We start from the raw sequence: 19,120 nt of genomic DNA on the forward strand, positions 1-19,120 counted from the left end.
ACAGGACAAACTTGTACTGGGTTAGTCTTGTGGCTGATCATGATGGTCCATGATACATAAGAAGCAAAAGTTTATTGGTGATATCTTTTATTAGATCAACTATGTAGTTGGGAAAGATGTTAAACAGGCTTGTCCTTCTTCACAGCCCAGTCCTCTACAATTGCAAGGAGCCATGGCTGTATACACACATTCAAAATGATCTAGGAGAATTCTTCTGGGTTTTTCCTGGTAGACAAACTTCCCCAGAGATGCTTGACAGCCATTTGAATGCTGAGCCCCTGAAGAGCAAAGAGCTCATAAATGAAACTTTCTTGAGACGGATTTAACCTTGGTTATTCCTGGGTTATTTCTCTCCTGAATTAGCCATTTTTGCTCTGGGAGAAAAATCCTGAGCATCTGCATACTCCTGGCTGTTTCTGGGAGACCAGTCACCCTTCCCGGAGAAACTGAATGTCTGTATGCGGCCTGTGTCCTAGAATCCCAGGCACAAACTTTTCAAGCTGCATTTTAGAATAAGGTCAACTGCTCTTGCTCTTGTTGGCAGGCTGTTCCAGAGCCTCATTCCTCTGATTGGAAACTTCCTAAATGCCACTCTAAGTTTATTGATGCCATTTTTTCCACATTTGTGTATGTACCAGTATTATCCTTCATCTTCAAAAGTTTTACCTCATCTGCACACATGGATAGATATTTATAGGTTTCCATCACAGGTTACAGCAGATACTTGAAGATTTCACTGGGGAAATACTAGAGCCAGTACTACTTGGAAGAAGATAGCAAAGACACCTTTTCTTTAACATGGAAAAATCTGGTCTATAATATAAATAGAGTCAAGGTTTCTGATTGCTGGGAAATGTTGGCTGCAGACAGACACCAATGACAAGCAAGACTTGAAGAGGATGTCAACATATTTCAGCAGTGATGCATTGCTGATATGCAGAAGAAATATGTTGGTCTTAAGGAGCAACAGCAGCTGATGGTAAAGGCTACACATTGCCACAGCCAGGGGCAGATCCACCAGAGGTGAGGTTGCATCCCCCCTTCAATTCCTCCTCCACTCCTGCTGTCTGTGGGAGCCAAGGGCCTGATTCTGCCAGAGCCTGGATGCCTGGTCTCTCTTCCCAAGGTGGGCAGGCACTGCAGATTGCCTGTCCAGTTACTTGACAGCCCAATCCAAGCTGGACTGTCCTAGGTGATCTGGTCACTCACTTGGTTCTAGATCCTTCAGGTTCCAGGGTCTTTTACACACAGGCAAGGCAAATCTACCAGGGATGGTCCAGAATGCCCAGTAATTGATGTGATTTCTCTTGATCCCCCTTTCATGGGCTGTCAAGAGCCTGTTTTCATGTAATGAAATCTTGCAATGTTTTGAAAACACTGGGAAAAGGGAACCCTTCAGATTAAGGAACAGCAAACACACCAGCTACAGAGGAGTATGCTAGAGAAGATCTGCTTGGAAAGAGAGGTACAAAGTGAGAGGCAGCAGATTTAGAAGACCCAGAGACATGGCTGGAGGATGTCACAATCCCAGAGCCACTGCCACTTCCAGCTCTTCCTCTGCTTCCACATGAGGTGTCTTGGACCATGGGATGTTGTTCCAAGAAGGATTTCTAGGAAGAGATGGGATCCACCTAACAAAGAGAGGGAACAGCATCTTTGTAAGACTGGCCCGCTAACCTAGTGAGGAGGGCTTTAAATTAAGTTTGCTGAGGGATGGAGATGAAAGCCCTGAGGTAAGTGGGGGACCTGGAGGAAGCAGATGCAGGAATGGACAACAGAGGAGGCCTCAATCTTCCTGAGAAAGTAGGGCAATCAGCTAGTCACCTCAGGTGTCTGTACACAAATGCATGGAGCCTGGGAAACGAGCAGGAGGAATTGGAAGTCTTCGTACAGTCAAGGAACTACGATGTGATTGGAGTAACAGACTTGGTGGGAGCTCATGTGACTGGAGCACTGTCATGGATGGGTACAAACTATTCAGGGAGGACAGAGGATGGAGGAGTTGCGCTGTATGTAAAAAAAGCTGTATAATTGCTCTGAGCTCCAGTATGACACTGGAGATGGGTCTGTTGAAAGTCTCTGGGTTAAGTTTAGAGGGAAGAACAACAAGGATGATGTTGTGGTGGGTGTCTGCTATAGACCACCAGACCAGGAGGATGAAGATGAGGCTTTCTTCAGACTGCTAGTGAAAGTTTCCAAATCACAGGCCCTGAGGGGGTGGGGGGGGACTTTAATCACCCGAATGTCTGCTGTGAGGGCAATATAGCAGCGCACAGACGATCCAGGAAGCTTTTGGAGAGTGTTGGGTGCAAGTGCTACAGCAACTTCCTGGTGCAAGTGCTACAGCAGTTACCTAGGGGCCATGCTCTTCTTGACCTGCTGCTCACAAACAGGGAAGAATTGGTCAGGGGTGTAAAAATGGATGGCAAGTTGGGTAGCAGTGACCACGAGATGATCGAGTTCAGGACAAAAGGAAGGAAGGAGAGCAGCAAAGTAAGGATCCTGGACTTCAGAAAATCAGTATTTGACTCCCTCAGGTCCTGGCAGGCCAATCTAAGGGGGAAAGGATTCCAGGAGTGCTAACTGTACTTTAGTGAGACCTGGGGGGTGTAGTAGATACACTGGAGGGTAGGGCTAGGATTTAGAGTGACCTAGACAAATTGGAGGATTGGACCAAAAGAAATGATTTGAGATTCAAAAAGGACAAGTGCAGAGTCCTGCACTAGGACAGAACAATCCTATGCACTGGTACAGGCTGGGGGCTGACTGGCTGGGCAGCAGCCCTGGGAGCTGGGGGACATGACTTATAAGAAGCAGCTGAGGGAACTGTGTTTATTTAGTTTGGAGAAGAAAAGATGGAGAGGGGACTTAATAGCAGCTTTCAAGTACCTGAAGGGGGGTGTTGAAGAAGATGGAGCTAGCCTTCTCAGTGGTAGCAGATGACAGAACAAGGAGCAACGGCCTCAAGTTGCAGCAGGGGAGGTTTCCCAATATCCCATTGGATATTGGGAAAAACTCTCACTAGGAGGGTGATGAAGCACTGGAACAGGTTACCCAGAGAGGTGGTGGGATCTTCATCCCTTGAGGGTTTTAAAACCCGGCTGGACAAAGCCTTGGCCGGAATGATCAAGTTAGGGTGGTCCTGCTTTGAGCAGGGGGTTGGGCTAAATGACCTCAAGAGGTCCCATCCAACCCTAATTTTCTGATTCTATAATTTGAGTAGTCAGCTGGAGAAGACATGGAGGGGTCCACTGAGGTGCCTCAGCCTCTTCATTACTCAAGGAAAGAAGACAGCAGGTACTGGTTTAGCAGTTGGTACAGAGGGACATTTGTCAAGCAGATATGAACTCTTTGACAGGTTCATTTGAGAACCAGACTGAATTGTGAGCATGAACATGGGTGACCCATGTCTCAGCCTGCTTCAAAAGCAACAGTTCTTCCTAAACTAAGCTGTCCATACAGTCAAGGCTGATGATGAGGGTCTCTTAGGCTATAAACAGACATCATCCTTGGAGTGGGATCAGCTGTGCCAGGATGATGCCATCCCAGCACAGCCTATTCATGTCATTGGCACCTATAGGCATTGTCAGGTCCCTTGTTCTGCAGGGTCAAGCTCCATCAACCTGGGGCTCCAGGGACAGCTGCTAGTGCTGCACCCCTGATTAGGACACGTGTCTGCAAGCATGCCCCAAGAATACTCCTGAAGGGGGATTCCCATGACATGCAATAAGCAAACAGATGTCTTCCCATTTAAGGCATCACAAACTGTGACAACTTTGGTCACAGCAACATTTTGGGGCACTTGAAACATGACTGTGGGCAAGGGTACCTGTTTACTCGGAGTTTGTGTTCCCATAAACATTTTTATGTAGGAACAGAATAATGGTGCATCCAGGCACTCCAGTGGACCATGTCTTTCCTTTCTTGCCCAAATGGGCTTCACAAAATGCTCAAGCAAGCAGTTTTAGAGGTGCATCCTGAGTTTTGGCAAATGAGTTGCTGATAGAACAGTTTTCTGGGATATGTACCTTGCTTAGACAAAAAATGGTACTGAGGGTTACCCACCAGAGATAATCAGTGTAGCCTGTTCTGCCCTTAACACCATTGGCATAGGTTTGTGTGTGATGTGAGGACAACCAAGATGCATAAAAATCTTCAACAGACACTGCTGACCAAAAGAACCTCATCTCACACAGAGGCCTGTACAAACCCGAAGTAGGATTCATATGAACAATTACTGTAAGATTTTGCCATGCTGTCAAGATGTCATTTTGCATTCAGTTTTAATTTTCTGACATTATAAAATGTGTTCCCAAATTGAGTAATCTAATCTTTCTGTTCACATTTAAGAGGCATGGCAAATTTAAGGTCTGTTTTCACAAGAGAACAAAAACAAGTTTCACTAGAAAACACTAAACGGGTCTAGTGAAGACAAGACCTTATACAGGTATTAAACTGCTTGAGCTGGGTAATTCAAATGAACACCTAAAAGTAAAGGCACTTTGGCTTTGCATGGACTGGATTCCCTTGATTCACCATGTGAGTTCTTTCATTAAAAGATGCTAATATTCTCCTCCTCTTGTTTTGTTATTTCTCTACTATAAAACTCTCCTTGCCACTCTTCAAGTTAGCAATATTGTGACAATACTGCCAGAGAGGCATTACACTTAAAATGTATAAATTATGTAAACTGTCTCATATCTGATTTTGCCCTAGTTGTTATTTTCTCCCACTAAATCTTTCTTCATTCATCAGACTGATTTTCAGCACCTCAGTCAAAACTACACCAGGTTTACCCTGTGAAAGGAAATAAATGAAGTTAAAGATAGGGAAAGCTGAAAATTCAGTAAAGCTCCTCCACAGAAGATTATCTACCCTTTGTTGGGTAACCGCCACTTGCAGATCCTGCAATTGATTCTGGTAAGTATATATCCAGTGGTGGTTCCCTTTGTCTCCAGCCCCCTTCCATAGAGCTCTGCTTCTGATTCCTAGATTGTTCACATGTAATTCCAACATGAAATTTTCAACATTACATTTTGCTTCTGAATATTAACTGCTATGCTGTTGTAAAAATGCCCCAAGATCATTCTTGTACAGATCCTCAGTCTGCAAACATGGGGTAATAATTACTCCACTCCTGCTCCATTTCTTACAGGAAGCTATTTATTATCAGGGAGGTGTCCAGGTTTCACAATGTCAGTTTCTGATTTTTTTAGAGATGATTTACCTGGGTGTGTCTGTGGTAGGCCCCATTGAAAAAAAAAAATCAGGATTTTTTTATATGCATTCAGGTATTTACTCAGAATTTAAATCCTGAGAGGCACCCATATTATTTATTGGATGAACATTTCATTTGAGCATGCTGATTTCTGTGAACTTTTTTTGTGCAAGGAAGTTGGTATATGCTGGTGTCTGTGAGGGCTCCCAGGTGTAACAGGGAGTGCAGGCATGAAGCTCTTCTGTGATATATTCTGAAGCAAGAATTCCACAGTGTGGAGATGACAACCACTTTTGAGTTCCTCCTGGCATTTGTCTTCTCAGGACATTAGCGAGGTCCACAAAGAGACAAATCTCCCTTTGTCTTGTGGTATACCACAAGCATTTTGACAGAATACTTCTGACAGTCATGCTTGAGAAGCAGGGAAGGCCAGTAGGTATACCTTTCATTCCTGACATAAAACTACTCTGACCTTTGTGGGTCATATTCCAGGGGAGGGGGAATCTTCTCCTTAGCTATGATAGTGTCTTTGGTAATGAAAGTGCCATAAGATACCATAAGTTAACTATCACCTACCATAGCCTAACAGCATGCACGTAAGAAATGACTGTAGGGTAGCTGACACTGTAAATCCCTGCCCTCCTTTGCACCATGGTAATTTGTTCATGAGCCCAGGTTCTGTAACTCCACACTCAAGTGGAGTTTTCCCTTGTCCTTAGAAGATCTGAATGATGTACACTGGTGACTGCACTTATTTTCCTCCCCCACAATCAAAAAAGAAAAGAGAAAAGAAAAAGATGAGAAGGAAAAGGTAGATTAAGGTGAGGATCTAATTATTTAAGATATAAGATATTTGAATTTCCTTTCCTGCCTTACTTGTTGGGAGAGGGAAAAGTCCCTTGCATCTTTGAGGCTTCTGACCTGGCTATCTGCTGCCAGTTCTTGCATGTCACCGTCATATTGTCCACACAGGAATGATTCATGCTGGGTAGAGAGATAGCCTTATAAGCATGCTTCTGGCAGCTGAGCTATGATATGACCTGCTGTTAGCCAAGGAGACAGAAAGAAAAGGGCAAGATTCTAGTCCTCTCCTAAGCCAGTCAAACTATTTGAAAATGGAAATGAGGGAACTTAAGTCTTTTTTTATTCTTTAAGAGTGGATTAAGATGCCTTTTGTTTTCACTTATGTCTCTGAACCCAATGATAGGAGATGGAATAGAAAATGTAGAACTGGGAGGACCTCCTGGGTCAAGTCCCATATCTTGTGCCTTTAATTTTAGTGCAATACAATACTAGATTTGAAGGGCAGAGCTGCTGCAACTTAAAATACCCATTTTGGAAATTTCCCCTATAAAATACTCTTAACTTAGGAAAATTTGTGAAAATATGGTCCTCTCAAATTTGATTCAAGAGAGAATAAAATAATAAGCTTAAAATAAACGTTAATGCTTGTTCGGGGGAAGGAAACATCATACTGCTTATGTGCCCCAAGGGAAAACTACATCAGGAACATTCATATTCCATGTATAATATTCACAATATTATATTTTGGGGTATTATTGTTTATGGAACTGTTATATCATTTACTATATTATTCTGTTTTTATTTTAAGCTCCCCTCAACCTTTTTGGGGAGGATAAGTCAAATACATAAATATTCCCTCAATTTTACAGTATACAAGTTAGGAACAAAACTGCAATCTCTTGGTCATCAAGTAAAACTGAGCAGTCTTAGTTAACTCAAAAAATGATTAGCAAGAATAATTTGACATTTAAACTGAGCAAAGATGTAGAAGTTCAACTGTCTTTTTTCTGAAATCTCTTAACTTTTCAGACCAATTATTCTGAATTACACATATTTACAAAAATATGTATAGCTTTAATTTCAAACCCTAGTTAAAGGAATATTATTAGTAACTCGTGCATATCAATATAGATATTTTGTAATAAAAAAAAATCAAAAACCATATTATTACATAAATGTTTTGCATTTTTAAACAAAAGTCAGAAAAAGAGTTGATTTAATCAGAAAATGAAACTAACAGGTAAAAGGAATCAGTACATGACAGTAAATCAGATTTTGACCATCTTTTCAGTTTTGAAAATCTAATATCTGAGGATAAGGAGAGATTAAAATCATAAAGTAAAATGGTTAAGTCTCCCCTGAACATGACATGCTGTTAAAATTACTTTAATTCTAAAAGATTTCCCATTACTTCAAAACTACAGAGCTGTACGCAGGAATTTGTGCAACACCTCCCCTCTGTTTTAACTACTTTTGAAGCACTGCTACGACTAAAAAGTGATAGTATGTTGAACAATTCAACAACACTTCATCAATTAGGAGAGGAAGCCTTCCCCAACTAGTACATCAATAACCTTGAAGCTACTGTGCAATAGCTTCTTATATAGTGCTTTCCATCAATAGGTCTTTTGTATAAAAGAGGAATGGAGTAACAGACGCATAGAAATGAAGTGACTTGCTCAAGGTCATCCAGCTGGTCAAAAAACCCAAGAATCCTGAGTCCCAGTCCAACACCTGATCCTCTATGCAGAAAAAAAAAGGGAACTGAGTGGGTGAAAAAAAGGAACTTTGGAAGGAGGTTAAGCAGTATAATTTCAGACACAAGTAAACCCTTCGACCAAGTACATGCTTGTACCCCAGCCTGTTTACTCAAAAGTGACATTCTTATGCACACCCAGGAATATGAACAAAACCATGGTAAGGAGATTTTGGGAGAGAAAAAAAAGCACCACTATGTGACACCTAGAAGCGTTTATTTTATGCAACAAACTTAAATATGATCATGTGTACGTAAAAGTGTACACTGTATCTATGCTGAACAATGCCAGGGAACATAATATTGATGCAACAGTCTTCTAAAATAAACATTAAAAATGAGCCTGGACAGGAAGACAAAATGCAAAACAGACTTACTTCCAATCAGCACAATGCTTAAAATTGAGAGCAATCCTAAACATTTCCAACTTTCCTTACAAAGCTGCCAAAGTCCAACTGTTTTTAAAAATTGACTTTTTTACATCAATAATAAAAATCTGGTGACAAACATTATAAAATCAAATGCTGGACTGTCTTTACTCCTTTAAAATTTAGAATATTTCAACAGAACCGCTGGAGTAAAAACACTTAAAAGTGATATATGTTTTTATAAAACAAACATCAATATGTACATTTATTGCAAATTATATTAAACTAAAATGGAGGGAAAATTAAAAAAAAATGAAATGTCTACTTGCAAATCAATAATAATTTTAAGTGATTATTTTCCCACTCTGATAAAATTATCAGAAAGCAACATTTATAAAATTGCCACCACATGACTTTTCATAGCAGGGAACTGAAATCTGTACATCTTATTTTTGCAGAAAAGTAGGCAGGCGGAAAGAATTATACATAAAAGAGTCTCCAAAAGTAAAGCAAAGAAATATTTTATGTGATTTTCCTCTAGTCTCATTTAAAATCCATTCAGTAGACTTCTACTTTCTCTTGTAAATCATGGGGAAACCTGGCTCTAGGATCATGGATTTTCAATGTCAGTGTAAGAACCTCTTCTGACTTTCTTTAAAAAAATGCAGCATGAAAATTAATGATGTAAATACACTTTTAAACTCCAGATAGCAGGAACTGGAACCAAGTGTTAAGCAATTTGCTTAATTATTGACTTTTCATAAAAAAGTCTCTGGGGAAATAAGTACAGATGCTTTTAGCCTCTTTCTCAAGAGTTTCTGCTTTACATTTCCATTGAGAAGGATTAATTTCATATGAAAGGGAAGCATAGTTTTCCTTTCTGTTTTCAGAGCTGAAAGCTGTGTGTTTTGAAGTAATTTCAGTTCCTGTACAGGAAATTTTCTGAATCCTAGTTTTCGCAGAAGCTTGGAGCATGCCTTTATTTGGCCTTCATTTCCTCCCTTTTCGAGCAAGTTTTCTTTTTACCTTATTGGGGGAAAAATAGAATTCATGTTAAATATCTAAACAAAGAAATTTCAATTCTTTCTGAACAATAAACCCCTCCCCCACAGTGTACATGTAAAGTTACATTATTCTTCTTCTTTTCACCTCTGATTTTTCCCTTCTAGCTCTATAGTTTACCTTCTAAAATAGTCACAGCGCTGCTTTAATTACTACATTTTTCTACTGCAAATTTTCATGCTTTAACCAAAAACTGGCTACAGAAATTGAGCAAACAATATATACAAATCATAATTGAATGGCATTGCCTGAGTCCATTTAAAGTCCATTTTACACTGTTATATCATATAACAGTAATATGGGAGAATGGAGACAGTAAATTATAAAATAGGATTTAATTATTCTGTTTTATAAAAGTCAGCAATTAATTGTTTTTAACACCTACAAATAAGTTTCATAGTTATAAGTAAATTATATATTACGTTTCACACTTCTGTTACAGTTATTTTTATAGAAAGAGAAGGGGGTTCTTTGCCTCCCTATCACATAAACTACAATAAAAATATGAAATAGCCCTGTATATGCTGCCTGATGCACCTTAAGGAAGCCTCCCTCTGCTAGCTCTGCAACCTCAGTGTCTTCCTGGCTGCTCCCACAGGCTTTAAAATGATCCATATAATTTGGGGAATATCCTGGACTTGATTCTATCTCCAACAGTGAATCTCCATCACTTCCCAGAACCTGGCTTCTGAAAAATGTTAAAACACTTAACAATAGTTCAGCTATTAAATACTGCCAATGAAACTATCTAAGAATGTTCCTTTAAGCATATGTACAAAGGGATTTAACATAAAATTACATACTACAGAATTCCAAGGAGAAGTGTAAAATGCATTCTTTTGAGAAAAGTATACTAATACACTCCCTTATGAGACTGAATTATTTATCTGTCTTTAAATCGGTGTCAAAGTAGCGCAGTGAAAGGGGCTGGGGAAGATAGTGTTTCACACAATTTGAGGTAGTTAAAAACCAGAAATCACAGTCCCTAACTTCCTAACTCTTTAATGTCCTATTTTAATGCAGTCAAGAGATAGGCTTGGTATGCTGATCAGAGGTCCACAATGACTTTGGACTGCTTTGAAGATGCTGAATTTCTCTCTTCAGAGTTAATTTATTTTGGTACATTATCTAATTCTTTAGCATGTTTTAACATTTTCACACTTGGCATGCTTTCACATTTAAAAACATCATCACAGATATGTTAAGCCAATTCCTTGAAGTGATTTTTTGTGCATTTTTTATTTCAAATATAAAGCACGCTTAAGAAATGGATCATGTACAGAAAATGAAAAAATACCAGGTAAAAATCCTGCAGTTTCAGATTCTGTTATCAAAGCTGATAGTTTCATGACACATGTGGATTAAACAAACAGGAAAAATCAAATTTGAAACAAATTTTAATAGTTTTGAATTCACCAAGGATTCAGTGAATTTTTCATGTTTATTACCCAACGTACACAAGCAGGAACTGAACTCTTATTTCATGTGTATCTGCACTAGTGAACAGCATAAAAAAAAAAATCTCAAATCCAAAACTATTCACTCTGATAGTGTGATGGTGATGTCCCCAGCAAAGGGGACTGTGAACCACACATAAGAAATGTACATTCATTGCTCTGGAACTTGTTCTCAGTGCATGTATGTTCTTCAGGCCCCTGGCATATGTTGAAACAATTGTGCAATGGAATCCAATCCCAACATGGGCATGGTAGGGTGTGTGTTTGGGACTGGTCCCTGGCTCCAACAATCATGTCATTATTTTAATGGAAACCTTTCAAACTAATTGGTGTTAGCAGGGTTCCTGTTGAAGGGAGACCAGGGGTTTCCTTTGCCAGGGAATTTTACCCTCCTCCATGCCTGTCAGCCTAGCTGAGCACAGGCAAGGCTGGTAGGTTGACTGCCTGGCCTCACAGCTCCCTTGGGAGCTACAGGCCAAGGCACCATTCACATGCTGGGTCAGGGTGAGACCCTGTTGCTCACCCTGACCTAGCACTTCAACATGCCTTGTTCTGCAAACCCTGGGAAAGCTGCAGGGCTGGTTGTGGCACAGTGAGTCCTGCGACTCCCTGTGCCTCAGTACCCTGAAAACCATGAGGTGCAGCCCCATGCAAAACTGTACCTCAGTTAGTTAGTCAGCCTGCTAACACAGGAGAGCCATCAGCTGATGAGTTCCCAATCTGCACCTAATGCCATGAGGTGTAGTAGTCCCATGCTGCAGGCATTATACTACATGGCGAGGCTACTTTGCCACATGTTAAATTAAAGGCGCTATGGAAACCAGTCACAGAAGCGTTTCACATATTTTATGAAACATTTTTGTTGCTGGTGTCTCGTTTTGTCACGCCATTAATTCTCTAAGTGTGTGGTTTGGTTACTATTTATAGCATGATTAACAGGTTAACTGCATTCTAAGTATAACATCTGCCAGGGCCCTAAGAAAAATACTTCAGATTGCAACATGCTAGGCCATAGTATGTGCTATACAAAAATGCATGCGTTTAAATGCTTGTTGAATGTATCACATTTGAAAAGTTCAGAATATTTTTTGAAACAGGAAAGATGTTTTTATTTTTGGATATTTTTTTTTTTACCTTTGTAGATCAATTTGTCTTTGTGCTGGTGCTGGTTTTTTTGCTATGTCTTGCTGTTTTGGAGCTTTGGCATTGCTTGCCTCTAAACCGCCTGGACCTTCTTGGCTGCCTGCTGCTCTTTTCCTTCCCCTGCCAGGCGGTTTATTTGCTTCATCATTTTTTGCTGTGGTGCCCTGAGATTCAGATTTGGGTGGACGCCCTCTCCTGGGTTTGGGAGGAGCTGCTGGTCCTGTTTCATCTACTTTTTCTTCTGGTTTTTGATGAATATTCTCCGTTCCAGATGCTGCAGCCGTTCTTTTTTTACCACGTTCTGTGCTGTTTCCTTGCATAGCCTGATCAGAATTAATTTCCTAGAAAATAAAATCAGTTCCCTTGAAGTATAAAACAATAACCCACAAAGACAAGTTGGGACTGTTACGTACTTCAGTCACAAGTATGAGTTTCTGAAGCAGAATAAAACAATCCATCCAAAGAACACAATTACCACAGATTTAGTTTCAGCAACATTCATACCAAAGTGATATTTTGGGCATACTTTACTTGTTTAAAGCTTAATACAACAGAGCCATGGAACTATTAATGTCTGATGCAATGCGTATTTTTCCCCACTAAGTGCGATGTTTGAAAGTATTTAAGATCATGGTAAGACCAATACCCACGCATTCCTTCATATTTCTAAGCAGGCAGTTCCCCTTCATGGTCTCTTTTCATATCCACAGAAGATATACTTGAGCAGCCACAAATACATCCCAGGATTAAGAAAACGGAGCTCCAGCAGGACTCTACAAGCACTGCCCCATAGACCATGGCAGGGGGATGAGGTATGGCTGCAGTCCCAGGCCAGCAGGGGACACTGTGGAGGAAGGGACTGAGAAGAGATCAGGGGCAGAAGAGAGGGACCCACTCATGGTTGCTATTGTCCCCAGCTGAGCTCAGCACCCAACAGAGCTGCGCCCTGCAGCCTGAGTCTGGAGTGGGACAGGAGTGGCCCTGTGCCTGGATCAGCTCCACCTGGGACAGCAGAGTACAGCAACAGTGGCTGGCAGGTCCCTCCTTCCTGAACCAGGTCCCAGACCAGCCTCCTGGAGTCCCCTGTTGGCCCAGGATCTCCAGCTACTGGAAGCAGCTATGCAAGGCTGGGCTCAGCTGCGAACAGTGGTAGTAGTAAACAGGTCCTCCTTTTTTGCCCCATTTCCTGCTTGGCTCCATTAGGTGTCCTGCACTGGCCCAGCAGGGGGCTTCTACTGCAAGAGGGGAGGTGGACTGTGTGACGGCAGGCAGGTTCCTTCTTTCTCTCCCTGCCGCCCCTCTCCCTCCCTTCCCCTGCTGGCCAGGAGCGGAGGCAGCAAGAGGGAAACTGCTTGCCACTGCTGCTGTCTTAGCTGAGCCTGGCACCTCCCACAGCTACTCCTAGCAGCCTCCAGCTACAGCTCGCAGGAACAGTCCTGGGATGCACCCTACCCCCTGTTCCCAGGTCAGTCAGACAGTGGCAGTGACAGGTGGGTTCACCCTTTCTGCACCTATTCCCTGCCTGGACCTCCTGAGTGTCCCCTGATAGCCAGGAGCTCCAGCAGCATCTTGATGATCAGACCTCAGTGACAGTGGTTTTACCTGACATGGCTAGAGCTCCCAGCACTCCAACCAACTGCTGTAGCTGGGTACAGGGTCCCCATTCCCTGGTTGAGAACCCTGCCTGGCATGGGCTTTTTGGGTCCTCCTGTCTGGCAACTCTCCAAACTGGCATGGAGCTCAGGCCCTGTTCATAGAGTCATAGAGAAGCAGGGCTGTAAGAGACTCCACAAGTTATCTAGTCCAACTCCCTGCCTGAAACAGGATCATCTCTATCCAAACCATCCTATACAACCAAAACCTAAACCAGGGATGGGCAGTCATTTCAGACAGAGTGGAGGGCTGCTTACTGAGTTTTAGCGAGCTGTCGAGGGCCCCCTGGTCACCACCTTGGGAGTGGAAGCCCTGCCCCCTAACCCCTGACCTTTGCCACCAGTCCCTCCCCTTGCCCCTGGAAGAACTCCTTTCAGCAAGGGGTTTTGCCATCCTGGAACCAGAAAAAAATACCAAATTATATTCTAAAAAGTGAACATCTACAACATTCATTAATTTGATTAAAAAAAATACTTTTGCCCTGGTTTACATGCATTTGTGTAGTGCACAAAGAAGCAACTGCACAATAGCTTAAAATGAAGTCTTATGCTTGTATAATGTGGGGGGGGGGATAGGTTTGTTGGGGGCCATGGGTACGTGGGTTGAGGAAGTATGTGGGTATGTGTGTGCATATGTGGGGTGGGTATGGAGTTTGTGGAGGGCTGTGTGGGGGAAGGTGGCTGGTGTGCGAGGGGGTGGGGGGTCTGCGTGTATGGTGTGGGTGCATGTGGGACTCACCCTCCGAACACGCACACACACTGCCCCTGCCTACGCACACACACATACTGCCTCTACCTTTGCATGTACGCACACAGCTGTACCAGCAGGGCCCAGTGCAGCCCTGCAGCTGGGAGCCACTGGAGCAGGGCAGGGGCAGGAAGCAGGGAAATGGCTGGGGGTGGGTGCGGCTGGGCTCCTGTCTCCTGCTGTCAGCTCCACCTGGGTCCTACTGCCCCTGGCTCCTGCCATCTTTGACAGGCAGCCAGAAGCAGATACATATTTTCTAAAATTTTTAGGGGTCCCATGGGCCGGATAGAATGCTATGGGCTGCATTTTGCCCTTCCCTGATCTAAACTCTGCATCAGACTACCCTCAAACTTGACACAACAGAGATCTAACACCCTTATCTGCTACCAGTAAAGCAGAGGAACCACGGCAGCCAATGCCCTGCTTCTATAAAATGTTGTTGATCTACACTTATGAGGGCCCAGGTAGAGGACCATGCCCCTTGATACAGAATAAGGCAAAAACCCCCATGGTCCATACCAATCTAATCATGGGGTAAAATTCCTTCCTGAACTCAAATACAGTGATGGGTTTAACTCTGAGCAGAGGGGCAAGATTCAGACCCTGTAGCCAGGAACCTCTGCCTTTGCTTCTAGCACATGGCCATAGGTGGCAGAAGGCTGGGGCTAACAGGGCTTAGCTGCACCCCCCCCCCCCCAACACAGAGCAGCTGTGGCAGCACAGAGGGCCACAGGGCAGCCCAGCTGCGAGCTCCAAGCAGCTGCAGCGGGGTGGGGAGGGAGGGGGAGGGGAAGGGTGCACACAGACACGGATACACAGTTGCAGCAGCCCAGCAGCATGTAGAATACTGCCCATCACAGCAAGTAAGTCTGTCATGGGGAAGAGGGATGGGAGGGCAGACCAACGCCCCCCTGGTGAGGGAGAGAGTGGGGCAAAGGCAGGGCCAGGGGTGAATGGGGCCCCCAGGGCCATGGGATGCCTGGAGCCAGGGTGGCTCATCCATGGGAATGAGGAGGCTCCCACCACTTCATGCACCCCGGCAGAGGCCTGGGGGGTATATGCCCCTTGGATGTGTGTGCAGGTGGGCTTATCTGCTAGAGGGGGAGGTGCACGCACACGTGCAAGTGCACATAGGCCCAACCCCCCCAAATAATATTTTCTTCCTCCACCTATTGGCACACCCTAGTTAAAGTCCTCTGCCTTAGTTGTAGCCAATACCCAATGACTCAGGAGAGGCTTAAAAAGTTCCTGACATATAGCAGAGAGAAAAGGGGGAACAACTAGCAAAGCCCAGAAGCATGAGAAATACCCACGGTACAAAACAGGCATAGTTGCACTTAGATCACCCCCATCCAACCTCTTCTTGAACACCTCTAGAGATGGAAAGTCCACAATTCCCCTAGGCAGTCTATTCCACTACCTCACTATTCTCACAGTGAAGACATTTTACCAGATATCCAATCTAAATTTACTTTGTTGCAACTTCAAGCCATTGGTTCACATCCTCCTCTCTGCAGCAAGAGAGAAAAGCAGCAGCAGCTGGAGCATGCAGACACTAAGCTGTCACGTAACCCCACCATTGTCACTGGGGCTCTCTGGTAGTCAGCAGCTATTCCTACACCTACCCTGCTCTGCCCAGGTAGTGGAAGTAGATCTCTACATCTCTGTCTGGCCAGAGAGGGTCTGGGACACCTGCACTCACTTCCTCACAGCCACGCATGGCTGCCACACCAATGAGGAGCTGGGCCTTTCTTCCCTACACCAGGAATCAAAGGGGGATGCAACTGCATTACCAGACACCCCTGAATGGATCTGATCACTATGTAACTGATAATATACTGTTTTGCATCTCCTTGTTCATGTAGTACAAGTAATTATTAATTACTCTATGCCTGAGATAAAAGGACATAATTACAGAGCAGGTACCAGAACTTAAAATGTTATCAAAAATAAGAAAGAATTTCATAGTCAAGTTCATAATTCTGACATCTTTTCCTTACTTTGCTGGAAGTAATTTAGAATTCTTATAATGATTCTGTAAACCTCTGCCAAAACAAGTGATGTGGCTGTACATGCTAATTCATCTGAATAGGTCACAAATACATTACACAGATATGATTAGAGGGAAGTCTGTTGTTCATCAGTAGTATCTCTCCAACTCCTTCAAGAAATGGCATTATTAAAAAGCTATACTATCCTACTGCTGCTTTGAGAAAACAGACTTGAGTCAATCTAAAACAGGGGTGGCCAATTATTTGGGCTGGAGGGCCACTTAAGCAGTGGTCTGCCCCCGTGCATGAGCTGGGTGGAGGCAAACAGAATCCCGTGGCAAGCTGGATTTGACCCACAGGCCATATTTTGCCCACTCCTGATCTAAAATCAGCCTCAAGTATTTTTGAACTAGACCAAATCTGGCCGCTTTGCTGATGTTACTTTTATATTAATTTGGAATCTCCAATTCTTTATCAATCTGTTAGTATTTTATTGGATTTTATCATGCTATGGTAAATGAAATATTTTCCAGGTATTACTCTGATACACTGAAACAGTATTTCCCCATTAGCACCCCCCACCCTTCAAAAGGTTGAACTATTTTTCAACTTTTTGTTTAGCTATATCAAACATTTTAAAGGAATCTATTGACACAGCACCAGCACAACTCCCTATTTTAAACATCTATTAAAACCATTCACTAAGTCATGTGTTGTTTGAAACTAGCATACTCTTGCTAGATATCCTATAATAATTTTAAAATGATTAAGCAAACTATATAGTAAAATGATCTTTCTAATTTTTTCTATTTCTTTCAAACAGATTTAAGGATTTAAAATTGATATTAATTGAAAAGATCTACCTAAATCCCCTATAGCTTCAAGAATCTCAACTAAAGGCATTTTAAAGAGCAAGAATACCATTTTTTGAAACTGTCATTTTCTAAAATGCCTCATCTAATTCTCTCAAATTTTTCAGAAAAATTCTACTCTGGGAAAAACTCTCACCTGTGAAATTTCAGAAATTACACTTTGTAGAGTCTTAGTCTGAGGTGGTACAGGACTGGGTATCACAGCTAGTCTTAAAGAGGTCTAGGTAAAGAAAATTAGCAGTAGAAGAACAGTGCCACCACTCCCCTACTGACAAGTTTCCAGACCCATGGGGGCCCCTGCAAGCTGTATGACACAGCACTAGCATCCAGATCTGACCTGTGGGCCAGGGGCTGAGTGCTCCTGGTTGAAATCATATTTTGTGTGGCTCTCCAAGCGAGAGGAACATAAATGTAATGGTGAAAGGAACACTTTGTACTACTTAGCTTGTGATATTCTGCCTACCTCCCTCCCTTCACAAGACATTGGCTTTAGCCAAGGATACAGGTCAGCCTTCACTTTAAACAACACTAAGGTTGTGAAACAAACTGAAAAACACAGGAAATGTAGTTTTTCTTCCATCTAGAATAATAGAAAATTAGGGTTGGAAGGGATCTCAGGAGGTCATCTAGTTGAGTGGTTCTCAAACTTTTTTGTACCAGGACCCATTTGTAAATATTGATGGCCAGTCTTGACTCAAGTGTCCCTCATTCCTGACCCGCTGCCTCCCACCCCCAGGTCCCAGCCTCCCAGTGTGTGGGGCAGGGGATAGGTGTGCAAGGCCCCCCTGCTCCACATGCCCCAGGTGTGTGTGGGGCATCATGGGCTCCAAGCAACCACAAGCAGCCCCTTGCAAGCTGGAACCCTTGAGATCCTGCAAGGGAAAACCCAGTTTCCTATGTTTTTCTCCTTTAAAGGATAATCCATTTTTAAAGTTTGTTCGTGACTCACTCATATATTCTTGCGACCCACTTTTGAGTAGTGACCCATAGGTTGAGAAACACTGATCTAGTCCAACCCCCTGGGTCAAGACAGGACCACCCCCAACTAGATCATCCCAGCCAAAGCTTTGTCTAGCTGGGTCTTAAAAACCTCCAAGGGTGGAGATTCCACCACCTTTCTGGGTAACCTGTTCTAGTGTTTTACTACCCTTCTAGTGAGAAAATTCTTCCTAATATCTAACTTAAACTTCCCTTGCTGCAACTTGAGACCATTGCTCCTTGTCCCGTCATCTGCCACCACTGGGAACAATCTAGCTCCATCCTTTCAAACCTCCTTCAGGTATTTGAAGGCTTCCATTAAATCCCCTCTCAGGCTTCTCTTCTCTAGACTAAATAAGCCCAGTTCCCTCAGTCTTTTCTCGTAAGTCGTGTCCCCAGCCCCCTCACTATTTTTGTTGCCCTCCACTGGACCCTCTCCAACTTAGTATTTTATAACATAAGGAGTAACTCTCTCAAGTAGTCCATACTGCTTTTGAACACACGGTATATATTCTTTTGTTTGATAAAGATCCTTAGCACTTCTGATAATAAGGTGTTTTTACAAAGAAAATGAGATGACTGAATAAAATGTGATGAGGACTTACTAGTTCCCTTAAAGAACAGCTAGGAAACACTGGAATATACTATATAAATACATGCATCAGATTAACTACAAAGGTAAGATTCACTTAAAAAAACATGAAATTTACCTTGTTCTTTACAGTTTCGGTCTTTGCTGGCGTGACCGAAATAATCCGCACTGGGTTTTCATCATTTTCACTGACCCCGGTTTCTGATATGTCTGAACTCTGTTCTCTGTTAGAAGAATTAAAGAAATATGTGTAACTAGTTTTTTCTTTATGATAAACATAACAGAAAGGATGTAGCCTAAAGCAAGAAAATGTATCTATGTTCATTTTCCTAGCTCTTTTCTCAAAACGGTTCAGCTGTGTAAGTGTCGACTTGAAGTTCAGTATCAGTAACAGAAGATAGCAACAAATCTATTGACCAGGACCACTAACTCACAGATTACTGGTTACAAAAGGATTAAGTCCCACAAATCCTCCAGTA

General features: G+C 42.7%; 1 protein-coding gene across 3 annotated transcripts in view; it reads right to left on the reverse strand.

Annotated features, from left to right (window-relative positions):
* Positions 1-7,978: 7,978 nt before the first annotated feature.
* The window catches only part of PDS5A (PDS5 cohesin associated factor A), a 140,201-nt gene continuing 129,059 nt past the window's right edge, over positions 7,979-19,120 (reverse strand). For 2 of the 3 annotated variants that reach the window (XM_090035780.1, XM_090035782.1), the window contains exons 31-33: positions 18,760-18,865; positions 11,800-12,149; positions 7,979-9,172 (exon numbers count right to left, since the gene is read on the reverse strand). In XM_090035780.1, coding sequence (XP_089891906.1) covers positions 9,169-9,172; positions 11,800-12,149; positions 18,760-18,865 — 460 coding nt within the window. In that variant the 3' untranslated portion in view covers positions 7,979-9,168. Of the gene's footprint in view, positions 9,173-11,795; positions 12,150-18,759; positions 18,866-19,120 lie in introns of those variants that run through there. The other variant, XM_090035781.1, reaches the window with a different exon arrangement.

Source organism: Crocodylus siamensis, chromosome 2, assembly GCF_052110815.1.
Source record: "Crocodylus siamensis isolate JL-2025a chromosome 2, ASM5211081v1, whole genome shotgun sequence".
In the NCBI taxonomy this organism is placed as follows: domain Eukaryota; kingdom Metazoa; phylum Chordata; order Crocodylia; family Crocodylidae; genus Crocodylus; species Crocodylus siamensis.